The sequence below is a fragment of the Thamnophis sirtalis genome, unplaced genomic scaffold (assembly GCF_051295495.1).
Source record: "Thamnophis sirtalis isolate CommonGarterSnake01/CBP01778 unplaced genomic scaffold, rThaSir2_p1.2 scaffold_1, whole genome shotgun sequence".
NCBI lineage: Eukaryota > Metazoa > Chordata > Lepidosauria > Squamata > Natricidae > Thamnophis > Thamnophis sirtalis.
Window position 1 is genome coordinate 138,827,921 of NW_028261381.1, and position 13,478 is coordinate 138,841,398.

The 13,478-nt window shown below is 34.9% G+C and overlaps 1 protein-coding gene across 2 annotated transcripts in view; it reads left to right on the forward strand.

The window, feature by feature from the left end:
- Window positions 1-8,214, forward strand: part of PAPOLA (poly(A) polymerase alpha) — a 43,129-nt gene extending 34,915 nt beyond the window's left edge. For both annotated transcript variants that reach the window (XM_014055575.2, XM_087726120.1), the window contains 6 exons: window positions 108-250; window positions 1,175-1,275; window positions 2,221-2,441; window positions 3,947-4,009; window positions 5,364-5,441; window positions 6,040-8,214. In XM_014055575.2, coding sequence (XP_013911050.1) covers window positions 108-250; window positions 1,175-1,275; window positions 2,221-2,441; window positions 3,947-4,009; window positions 5,364-5,441; window positions 6,040-6,135 — 702 coding nt within the window. In that variant the 3' untranslated portion in view covers window positions 6,136-8,214. The remainder of the gene's footprint in view (window positions 1-107; window positions 251-1,174; window positions 1,276-2,220; window positions 2,442-3,946; window positions 4,010-5,363; window positions 5,442-6,039) is intronic.
- The last annotated feature ends 5,264 nt before the right edge of the window (window positions 8,215-13,478 follow it).

Sequence of the window (13,478 nt, forward strand, 5' to 3'; positions counted from 1 at the left end):
ATGTTAATAGTTTGGCAGGCCCATAAAATGATAGAGCTTAATTTTTATTTTACAGTGTCTCTTTTACTTCTTCTGAATTGCTTCTCTGATTGTCTTCTTGGTTGCAGCATTCAACAGAAGGAGTCAGGTTGACGGCGCTGAATGACAGTAGCCTAGACTTGTCTATGGATAGTGATAACAGCACTTCCGTGCCTTCTCCTACCAGTGCTATGAAGACAAGTCCTTTGAACAGTTCTGGAAGCTCTCAGGGGTATTTGTCTCCAGTACTTACCTTAATATTCAGAGCATTATTGGTATCTATCATTAATACTATAATATTTACACAGAGAATCTTTTAAAGTTATATAATATAACGTTTGTTTCAGATTTTAAACACTATAAATTTGCAAGTAATCTTATTTCTTCCTTCACACTTGGATCTTTACAATGATTGTATTGCGTTGTATTATACTGTACCCCTACCATACTATTATACATATCATGATAAATAATATTATTTAATAGATGGGCAGAAATATATATCATACACTATGCCAGTGATGGCGAACCCTTTAGACACCGAGTGCCCAAACTGCACACGCACATGTGCCCAAACTGAAAGGACAAGAGCGCATGTGCAGGAGAGACCTGAAGACCAGCTGGCTGGGGGGGCGGTGAGGCATCCCAACACTGGCAGCATGGCAAGAGGTAAGATCTTTTTCTTTCGGGAGCTTCTGTTTCGTCATTTGCAGGGAAACAGAAGCTTACGAAAGAAATGCCACAGAGATCTGACCTCGGGTGAGGGCACACATGCTAGCAGAGAAGGCTCTGTGTGCCACCTCTGGCATGCGTGCCATAGTTTTGCCATCATGGGACTAGGCCATGAAGGGCTTTAAAGGTAATTTCCTGCACTTTGAATTGCATTCAGAAGTTCACTGGTAACCAGTTCAGGTTATGAAGCTATAGTGACACATGGGCCTACCAAATCAAGCATAATTCTGTTAATTTAGACATGAAAACTAGTAATCCACCTGAGTTACTGCAGTGATCAGTCATGTGTTCTACTTCACTGGTTCCATCTTAGTCTTTCTGAGACAAAGTAAACTTCAGGAGCTTTAGGTGGAGGAGAGGGGAAAGATGCCTTGGTAGTAATGCCTTCCTGTAATTCATGCTCTCTTTTTAAAAAATATTTTAGCAGAAGCAGTCCTGCTCCAGCTGTGACAGCAGCATCTGTGACCAACACACAAGCTTCTGAAGTCACTGTGCCACAAATAAATTCCAGTGAAAGCTCAGGGGGTAAGAAACGCACGTGAATCTTCAAATTTGTTCCTAGATTATGAAAACCCATTTCTTGGGTTTAGATTTTCAACAGCAACTTATTTGCAGTGTAGAATTAACCTATCATTTGCAACTTTAAATCATTAAAATAACTGATTAAGCAGCAAAATAGAAATGACAAAGTTTTCTTTAGTTAATTTATTTGCTTGTTGCTTGATGTTACCGACTTTAGCTATGCTCAGGCTTTGAATGAAAACATATAAGCCAAAACCTGAAATAGGGATGAGGGAGTACAAACTAGTCTTTCTTTGCATGATTCATTCTAAATAGAACTTGCATATAAGAGGACACTAGAGGAGGGACATCTATGTATGGCCATATCCCTTTCTCACTTGTACTCAGTTCACATACAGTATGCTCATTCAGGAACATGTTGATGTTTTCCCAACTCAGTTCAATTTATTCAGAATATGCTTTGCAAATGCCTCCCTTTTTTCAGCCTTAATATAGGCTTTCTACCGTCTACATTTATATACAGAATACACAATATGTGGACTATAAAGCATAGCTGCCTTAGCATATAGTTATTATTTTGTCATTTTTTAAAGTCTTGTTCAGCATTGTAGTGCTGATATGTGTGTTCCAAATTTTTTAATCTAGAACAAAAAACCAAAGCCACTCTTGGGTAACATCATAGATTTGGTGCTTGCAGTTCCCCTATATGTTAATTAATTCTCTAGACAGGATATGCAGTTTTTGATAGTAAACCCTGCAGAATAAATTATGTCAAATAAGAACAAATCATATATTTTACTTAATTTACTACAATTAAATGAGTCATAAAATGTAACCTCACTTGGTGAAGAATATGGTTTGCTTGAAGAAAAGAATTCAAATTTGTTTTTTGCCCTTGAAATAATAAACTAAAAATTGGATTGTAAACATTAAATTATATTTTGATAGGTACTTCAAGTGAAAGCATTCCTCAAACTGCCACACAGCCAGCCATCTCTCCACCACCAAAGCCTACCATCCCTAGAGTAGTTTCTTCAACCCGTGTTGTCAACCAACCACAGAGACCTTCAGGAAACACTGCAACTAAAGTAACTAGCCCTGTAGCAGGTGTGAAGAGGACATCATCTCCCCATAAAGAAGAATCTCCTAAAAAAATAAAGACTGATGAGGTATTTCTATTTCCTTGTTGGTGCAGCAGAACATTTTTTTCATTTTAATTCCCTCAGGTCTTGATCACTAAAAAAATGCCCATTCCTGAGGGGGAGAGAGTGATGAATAAAAGTTAAAGAAATATTAAATGGAACATTAATATTTTAGGGCAGGGGTGTCAAATTTGTGCTGGTGCCACCTTTGCCCAGTTTAGCGAAGGGGGAAAAAAGTCATGATACGCCGCCGTGACGACGCGAGTTTGACTTGCCTTAGTGCATGTTTACATTATGAAGAATTTAAAACAGTTAATCGCGCATAACATACTTTCAGAAAGCATTTAAAGGTACATTAAAGTTTTTAAAGAACTATTAATAACTACCGTATTTTTCAGAGTATAAGATGCACCGGAGTATAAGATACACCAAGGTTTTAAAGAGGCAAATTAAAAAAAAGTTTTTGCACTCTGCAAACCTCCCAGAAATGGCCCATTTTTTGCGAAAATGGGGCTGGGGGGAAAATTGAGCAAAAAATGGGTTGTTTTTCACTCGTTTCTGCCCTCCCCAGCCCCCAGGAGCACTCTGAAAGCCTTCGACAAGCTTTGCACGGCCACTTTGGTGAAGGGGCGGGGTTTCGGGTGTATAAGAAGCACCCAGATTTTCAGCCTCTTTTGAGGGAAAAAGGTGTGTCTTATACTATACGATAGTCATAATTTCTGTATTTCTATAATGAGAGATAGTACATAGGGGCAGGGCCATTGGGAGTAAAGAGCAGCAGGAGGAGACCATCCAAAGATGCTCCTTCCTCAGGGGTGAACCCCAAGGGCTGATTTAGATGGGGAATTGGCTTCTTCAGAGTTTTCCTCCTTATTGAACCTCGTAACAGAGGCAATTTCTTTGACGCCCCTTCTCAATAGGGAGCGCAAGACCTACACACACACACACATCGCAACATTTACTCAAAATATATTTTCTCAAAATAACACAAAAATATTCAGAAAACCCTGTTACATAAAAGCATCATGCAAACACAAAATTGAGTTTTTCAAGCTATCTCTGCCGACAGCTTGGAGTTTGATCCTGAAGGGCTCAGGATTGTCTCACCCTTCCGGTCAGTAAAATGAGGACACAGACTGGTGGAGGCAATATGCTGACTCTGTAAACTGCTCAGAGAGTGCTATAAAACACTATGAAGTGATATATAAATCTAAGTACCATTGCTATAAAGTAGACCAGTGCTTTGTAGAGGAATGAGTCATAACTCGATATAGCTATTCCTGAAATAAATTTTATACAGTTGATTTATGCAATTATGTGAGCAAGCAAAACCATGATATCTGCAATGGAATGCGGATGAACAGTCATTATGGCTAGTTTCTTTTTGTTCATATTTGTTATGCCCAAGTTTTATAGATCCTTGTGCTCTTAACAGATATAACTTAGTTGCAATTAAATTTTGAATAGACACTTTATTTTTGTTTCTTGGGACAGGTATCCCATTTCCTTGTCATTATTATGCTTTATTACAGGACGAAATAAATGAAGATGTTAGTTGCATTGATATGAGTGATCATGATAAGATGGAAACTAAGGTACTTTTCTTATACTGTGTAGTAGCTATAGTGTATTGAATATCTACAATTTTTTAAACAAAGGTATCATTTTCACTCCTGTTATATATGTTTTGAGAATCTACTCTGACTGAAGACATTCTAATACATATAAGCCCAATAAACCAATTTAATTGTCCATCTTGTTTGAAGATTCACCTTCACTAACGCCAATCACATACCTTTGGGAATCAACAATGAGGTCATAAAACTATTTCCTTCACTTGCTTCCTGCCCCTTCAAACTGTATTGACAGATATGGTACCTCTCAGTAAGAGAGATCTGATAAAGTTAAGAAAATCAGCCTCCAAAGTTTGTATCAAACTAATCCTCACTGACCACTAGTTATAGGGGTTCGTGTTGCTTGGAAACAGCATCAGGAAATCTACAGTTTCCATTTGTTTTTAATTTCTGTATGCTCTAGATGATTAATATTTGTTGATAGCTTAATGATTTAAAAAGAATAATAAAAGAGAAATGATGAGAAATAGTGATAATCAGGGATGTGCCAGGTTCTTTGGCTCAGGGATTTTTCTGGGGTTTTCTGCAGTGTTTTATCATTGGGACACAGTTTTATATGCAATTATAAATAATACATCATGACCATTTCTCAATAGCAGAAAATAAAAAAGGCCTTGCACTCTAAAATGACATTAACAGCAGCTCAGAACAATTATAATGGTTTAAAATTAAAATACTTTTTAGTCTTGAAAGATCCAGGACAATAAAAGGCTCTTTAGCTGCAGCTGAAAAGATGACAGCATAATCTTTACACAAGTCTCTCCTGGTAAGCATCTGTTGGCTGTCACTTGGCAGAGCACTGAAAAAAGAACCTACAAAAGGGAACTCAGTGGCTTGGATCCCATTCTTACTTTCTGTAAAGGACTTTTTCAATTTTTGGATGGCCAGTATCCATCAGAGCAACAAAAAAGACAAATTCAACACACCAAAAAAATAGCAGAAGCTAGGTAATCACTTTAACCTCAATTAATTCACCCCTTCCTTTGCAACCTGAGTGTCCTTTGAAATATGGGGCAGTTATAAATCCTCCAAGGGAAAGTGGATTTGGTGAAATACCCCCTCATTCTCAGTGACTTCAACAGAATCAACCTTGAGGAGTGACACAAATGAGGAAAAATGAAATCATTTTTCAGGACTCTGAAGATAGATTTTAGAAAGGGAATCATATAATTGTGTTTGAACTACCTCAGATTATATTTTTTCCAAATAAATTTAATAAACTTTTTAAATATTAAAATGTTAGGAATCCAAATAACTCATAATTGAATTACAGTGATCTATTAAGAAATGTTGGCATATTTTTCTTATTTTTTAGGAACTTTTTGATACAGAATCAGATATGGCCTCTCAGCAGGAAACTCTTCAGACCACAGTATCTCTACAAGCTCCTCAGGTACTAGAATGAATCTATTTCTGTGTTTTGTAGAAATAAAAGCCTTCAACTTCAATTTGACTCCTGACAACTGCATCTTTGCATTTTCTTGGGAGCACAATAGAAGTGGTAGTGTTGTCTCTTAGATATGTAGCCAACCAATTTGAATTAGGAGCAACCCTACTTAGTTGCCAAAGTAGGCAACATACTGCCACCTCCTGAGGTATAAAGCTGTGGTCTGCATTCTGATATGTGGATTCACATAGATTTCTTTGCTTTCTGTGCCCTCATAGTGAATTCTGTATAGTGGATTCTACCAGCCTTTGACATTATTGAACATTAATTACATTTCTGGAAAACAGCAGATTGTAATGGGAGTTATTGAATAACCCAAACAACAGTTGGTGAAGAAGCAGAGGAATTTATTGAGCTAAATAAATTTTCAAAAATCCATGTTTTTTATTAGCATCATTCTGAAATAAATTAGCAAAAATTATAAAATTGGGGGGAAACTAAGATTTGAAACAATTTCAACAAATTGAAAGTTTCATGTTTAATCTTTTTAATAATGTATAATCAAAATTTTATCTAATATTTCTTCCTTCTTTTCTCTACCCAGAAAATGCCCAGTACCGATCTTTCAGATATCCCTGCTCTCCCTGCAAATCCTATTCCAGTTATCAAAAATTCAATAAAACTAAGATTGAATCGGTAAAATCAACCTCAGGGGTCCATAAACAGTATCTGCCAATTTAACCTGTTGTCTTCTAATACTGGAAAGGAGAACAGAAGGTGCAAGACGAGAATGTGAACACAGATGGATTTAGGTATATTTTGTGCACTTCCCTTGCTGGGCTATAATCACTTGATCTGGAAGTCCAGGTTCGTATTTGTGGAGCCAGGAGTACTATTAATGTGTTAGCAACAGTTACATTGAATTCTTTAAAGGATTACTGCCTAAAAAAAGGAATGGGAATACTATTTCTAGCCATATTTGATGTACTGATTGGGTTTGTGTTGATGCATTGTTTGGAAGAAAAGAAATTCAGCTAAAACTGGCAAAAGAATTCCTTAAATGCACTTTTATGTACTTTTTTATTGGAATATGACTAATTTTAGTGCTTCAGCTTGAAAAATTTTATTTTTATTAAAAAAAAATTCTTCAAAATCTTTGACCTTCAAATTAGAAAATGGCTTGATATATTGTATACTAAAAGTAAAAGGTAAAAGTATGCACTGTATCTAGCTCAGTCACCATTGGGACGCAGCAAACTCTTAATAAGAAAATGTCAAATCTTGAGGTTCTAAGTTTGGTAAAATTCATTTAAAATATTTGATGGGACATGATGAAGAAATTGTCTATTTTTTATTTTTGGGGTTATTTTATGGTGCATACAAATCAGCTGTCAAAAAGCAAATAATTGTTTTCTTCAGTTTAATCAAGCCTTCTCCTTATTACCTTCCCATTCCTATTACCATATTTTTTGGAGAGGAAAAAGAAATGGTTGCATTTAATTCATGTTTCGTTTTGTATGCACAAAATTGGACTATTGTTGTCAGTGAAATGCTGGTAGTTTTTCTTTTAAGCTCTGTAGCCCTTAGGTACAGATGCTACTTTCCCCCAGAAATAAAATACAGTAAATAAAGTGTGCCTGTGAAGCATAGTCCTGTTTTGATGGCTTTTTCATCATTAAGTAAAAAAGTTTTATATACTCCAGAGGAGTCCTGTCTGCATTACAAAGATTTCATATTTAAGGCAGATCTTACCTACTCTATGGTTTTAACAGTTTTATTTTTAGATAGCTCATCTGAAAATAGCTTTACATTCTGAATGTTTAATTTTTTTAGAATCACATTTCTAGCAGGCACTTAAATTATCTGATAAAGCTCTCCTTAACCAGTTGTTTTTGCTTTGTTCTGTAGAGCTATAAAATTATTAGCAAGTTTGTTTAAAAATGGAAATCTCTCATGACTAAACAGAAAGTGTGGAATGCCAGTGATTATCAGATGGAGATAACAAACTACACGTAACCTTGATTTCAGCAAAATTAAGTGGGATGGTTAAACTTCCCTTCCCATTTTTTCTGATCAGCATGTTTAATAACTTCCTTCCCTGCATTGTGCTCAATCCTTCTACATGTGCATTTCCATATTAAAAGAAAAATTAATTGCTCTTTCCCTTTTCCCTATAAGTTAATTTTCCAAAGTCAAGAGAATGTAGCTTACTCCCTACCTGTCTCCTCAGCCACGCAGTAACCAAGATCTTTATTTTCTGCCATTTTGTCTATGAAGTCTAGTATAAAAAATTCTTACCCCTGCCCTCTTCTGCCTCCAGTGATCCAGCTCCCACCTCCTTAACTTTTCCCACACCCTCCTTGCTCCTCCTCTTTCCCCTGCTGCCCAGACAAGAAGGGTATCAGTTGAAGTGTACAAGCTATCTGTGCATTTTGTGTAGCTATGGAGTTTAGATTGAACTTGCCAGGCACAAATTTAGTCTTGTTTACACATCAGGACATCGTCCCCCCCCCCCTTCATTTTATTAAACGTTTCATGTATCTGCACCCAAGTTTTGCCAAGCTGGGAACTTGGAACCTTTCCTGTATAGTGACTTTTTAATTCTAGTTTTCATAACCTGGAGATCAGACTGTTGCTTTCGCATGATGTACGTAGGTGTCTCATGACTGGAGTTGCTTTGTTTTATAGTATCTGTACTCCTTGTATTTTTCAAGAGCTATTTTGTAAACAGATGATGTATTTCTCCATGGAAAACAATAAAAAAAACAGCACAATCCCACAGTTGCTTGGTTTCTTTTGAATGTATAAATAGTGGTATTCCACAATTGTTAAATTAGTCTAAATAAGAAACCTTGATGTGAATACAATACTGCTGAGAATAAAATAAGCTGATTTAAAATGATTCACTAATAATAATAATATAAATATAAAAATATTACTTGCTGACTTTTATTTTTCAAAGGACCAAAAACTAAGTCCATTGCTTAATGTTGCATAATATTGATCTAAATATAGAACTATGGAATAATGAGAATTCAATTCACTTGGGGAAGAGTGGAATTTAAACGTGAAACTTCTAGTGATGTTTCTATTTTTGTTATTGAATGTCATGAAAAAAAGTGTACATTAGTAGTTCAGCCAGGAGATGGCACTGTTTCTTTCATTTCGGTGAGTAAACCTGCACAACAATAACAAAGACATACCAAAATCCATGTACCACTTAATATTATTTTTCCACCAGCTTTGTGGTTAAAACAAATCCACTGAAAAGTCTCAATGTTATCTACTCACTTTTATTTCAAACTTGGAAAAGCGGTTTGACTTAAATAGAAGATGATACACATATCTATTTGGAGTGTAGTTAGTTTAAATTAAACATAACAGTTTATAGCAAGTGGTTAAGAGTTGCATTAACTTCTAATCTTTAGTTAGAAAGTACTGTTTCAGATAAGAAGAAATTTTTTCAAGAAATTTTAGAAATTGCCCAGCTGCCACTGTTTGTGTAGGATCAGAAGTCACTGTGAAACTTAAGTAAGCAGAATAAAAGGTCAAAGGGATCTTAATACAAGTAGAAACTCCCTATTTTTCAGAAAATTTCTATGTGGTATTTTGAGCATATGAATGTATATTTTAATGACTAATGAAATGAGTTAGTTAACTGAAAAATATATTCATATATTCCTTGATATGCCCATATCAATTTTATTTTGTATTTTTATTATATTTCTACATATTTAGAAATTTGGAGATTTCTACACATCCTAGTTAAGAAAACTGACTTTTGAAGTGTATTCATTTTTATTGCTAATTTAATGATATGAAAAACAAAAAGCAAGCAAAAGTACTTTTACACATGTACTAGAAGAGAACTATTATTAATAATTATTTTTGTTTGCTTTAATCTTCAAAGCATTACTTCATTATTCAACAGAATCGGTGTATACAAATTTTATTGATGGGAGCAGATGCAATGTGAAAGGGTTAAATGAATATTTAAAATGTATAGGCATCAAACATCTGCCACTATTATCTCCAAAAGAGTGCTAAGTTTGCTATCAAACTTCTGAATCAGGGTGTTATAAAAAAGATATCACAATGAACCATTGCTGGATATTCCATCTGTTTTGGTTCATACTTAGAACCTTAATGGCTTTCAAGTGATGTTTAGTTTGTCATACTGTTGATACTAAATTCCACAATGTTTGGCGATCATATTTAGATGAGGTTGAATCATGACAAGCAGTCTATATTCCTTTTTCAATCCATGTTCACATTCATGATATTTATAGTGCTAAAGGGAACTGATTTTAATTTGCTTTAAGCACATTCGGAATTCCCATCATTGTTTCAATAAAGATAAAGCAAAATAAACTAAAGCAAAGTGCAGAGAAGCTGAATTCAAATAAAATTGTTTAGTAACCAATTGAAAAACTGTGCATTAATTAGTCTATAGAGGCATAACGTTAAATTGCCGCTTTTAAATAAGCGTTTCTACCCAAAGAAGAGCTTTTTTTCCAGTAAAAGTGGGTGGATAATTTTCTAACACAACAGCACTGTCTAGGTTTTTTTTTTTACTACAACGATTGCTCTGTAGGACAAATAGTATATGACCTCAAGTTCCACCTTCCTTTAAATTTAGAGATATGTATTTTATGTAATGAATAACAGTATTACTTTGTTCATGACAGGCACCAGATTGAACATCTCACAGAAAATAGTTAAACACTCACATAAAAGTCACATTTTATATGCACATTTAAAATAAAAGCGTTTTTTATATAATAGCAGTCATGTTTTTATATGTAGACATATGTATGCATATAAAATGGCAGTTTGGAGTCATAATGGATGCAAGTGAGTTTCAGATACCTGAGTGTTACAAATGCTCTGGTTGATAGAAGTGTTTGAAATTTTTTAAAAACAAATCTAAGGCTCAATCCTAGAAAGAGTGTACGTATAATATACTGGAAAACTAGTGCACTTCAAGTTACCTTTTATTTTTATTTTATTTGTTTCAAGACAACGTTGATTCTTTGACAGGACTAGAACGTGGGGTTTCTAACCTGTTGCCTTAACCGCTATAACCAAATGGATACTCTCAAGATATATTTTACACTTGTATGCCTACGGAGATTCACAATCATCCAGGTAGAAAGCATCTTTGGCATTCCAACTTGTACCTTTGATAGGAGGCTTAAAAACTTGAAACTGAAAATTTAAACAGTTGAAACCATAGCACATGTGAGAGTGGACTTGTGGGGGGTTATATATTTAGTTCTCAGATTTCTATATCAGTTAGAATTTCTGTATTGTCACTTTGTCTTATGTTGGATGGAAAAATTGTCTTAGAAAAGTTTGGCCCTTTCATTTTAGGTTTAGGTTTATTCGATTTATATTCCGCCCTTCTCCCTAGGACTCAGGGCGGCGTACAACATTAAAAGAAACGTATAATACAAAAGTTAAGAAGAAATTAAACAGGATATCCCAAACCCAATTAAAATTGACAATGACACATTTTTTAAAAAGAATTAAAATTAAAATTAACAGTAATCAATAATTTGATTTGTTTTGTTCAGGCCAGGCTGGCTTGCTGGAAAAGCCAGCTTTTTAGGGCACGTTGGAAGGACCGGAGGTCGGGAATTATATGAAGCTCCGGGGGCAGCTCATTCCAGAGGGAAGGTGCTCCCACAGAGAAGGCTCTCCCCCTGGGGGTCACTAGCCGACACTGTCTGGCCAACGGCACTCTGAGGAGGCCAACTCTGTGAGATCGCACTGGACGATGGGAGGCTACCGGTGGCAGTATTTTATGCAATTTTATGTATTGCGATCCAATGTTAAGTCCCAGAGTAATGCCCTAGAGTAATATGCACTTCCTGGAATCTTCCATTTTAGTTGTGTCTACATTCAATCCACTGCTGGAATTGTTACTAAAAAAACTGGTACTGAAGTAATAAAAAAGAGACAGTTGGGAAAGTTCTCCACCAGCAACAAAGAGCATGTTTTGTTGTCACAGCCAAGAATACTGCCTCCACTAGATAAGTGACTTTGCTTAGATATTATGTGAAAATTATCAGTGTTGTGGAGGCTTTCAGAGCTTTTATAATAGTAATATCTTTTGTTATTGCTGGTCATTTTTGTTTTATGCTGGTATTTGGGTTAGAATTAGCTTCCTTGAACCAGGGGAAAGGAAATATGAGTTTCATTATGAACTTCGTGGCCTATTCATAATAAATTTATTAAATACTCAAAGATTCACTGGCCTAAACCATTTATGAACATTTTAAACTAAAATACATATCTGCTTAACATTTAGGAAAATAAATGCTTAACATTTGAGAAAATAATGTTTTGTAATTTTGTTTTATGATGGTACTTGTTTTTAATGGAGGATTTGGATTAGGATTAGTTTCCTTGTATATAAAAATCAAAATTTTGTTCTAAAATGTCAGATCCATTTTCTTTTCACTAAAATATTACTATTATGTATAATTCTTTCATTATTTTAATGAGGAAATAGATTATTTTAATTGACTGAAGTTGGATGAAATACATTTCTAGGATGAGGAATTAAAATAAATTTCAAATTATTTTTCCCTTTACATACAAAAACAATTTTGAAAAATTAGGAACTGCTTAAATCATGATTAGAAATAATCTGTTTTTAATATTATTTCTAAATGGCCTAGACCAAATATTCTTTTTTCTCATAGGATACAAATATTGCTCTTTCACTGTCACTTAATAAAAAAGGGATTATTTTATCTTCAGAATGTTTTGTAAGTATTTTAAGAAGCAATTAATCTCACCAAGTATTTTTTTTTAAAGAAAGCATTTTAAAAGAACAAAATACATACATAAATTTACATGTTATTACAAAAACAAAAATAACAGCCATGTCAAAATAACCTTTAAAAGAATCAATGCCAAAAAGGCCTGAAAATCATTCAATTCAGTTTGTGCATTATACATTCCAAATTTTGAATATCAACACTGAAAGCTGCTCATCCCAATTCCTAATTTGACAAGAAAGGAGAAAGGAGAGAGAGAGGCACCCCCAACACAAAGGATTTCTCAAAGATTGAGATAGCTTGACAGATTCAAGAGAGGAAGCAGTTGGTTGTGAGATTCAGATTCATGCTCTTGTTTGGGCATGAAGTTCTTTGGGTGAGCTTTGGTTAGTCTTGCATCCCATCCGTGGAATTGGAACAAATGATGAAAGTAACGTGCCTATGAGGTACAGGTTGGAACCCTTTTGTGTGTCCATTGTGACCTTGCACATACAAATAGAGTGGAGCTTACATTACAGCCGTAGGAAGCTGTCTCCATCATTTTGATGCTTGGGGTAAGGTAGAGAGGAGGCTGCCTTAGTATAGAGGAGTCATAACATTGGGCTTTGATCCAGCTGCTGCTGCCCTATATTCCTCCCCAATCTGTTCTGTTAATCAGGAAGTTGTATTGCTAAGTGTCAGACAAATGGACAAGCTTGATCACTTTACATAATTTTCTTTCCATTGTTTTTTTTTGGGGGGGGGTTGGAAGAAATTAAATGATAAGTATAATGAACATTTAATTTCTTAGTAAATATATATATATATATCCTGTCTTTGGAGACTTAAGGCAGCTTACTTATGGATGTCCCTTAATTTTACCGTGCCAGTTATAATAATGGGGAAGGTTTGGAGACACTAGATTTTTAAAACCTGAATTCCTTTATATATAAATTTTAATTTCCTTTTTGCTACTTAATAAGGCAGTATTAGAAATATCTGACATATAACACATTCAGCTTTTTGCTAAAGGTTATATGTAAAAAAAGAAGAAGCAGTTTACTGCTTTAAACTGAAGGTTGTGCTTGTAATTTGGGCTAGATGTTTGTCCACAGAGGATACAAGATATGTAAAACAGATTTTATTTACAGCACAATGCTTAAGGCTTGATAGTTGATCCCCCCTCCCCCCCCCAATTTGGTAGCTCTATTTTCAAATTATAGAAATATAGATCTGGATCCATATGCAGTGGAATATATTCGAGTCCTTATTTAAA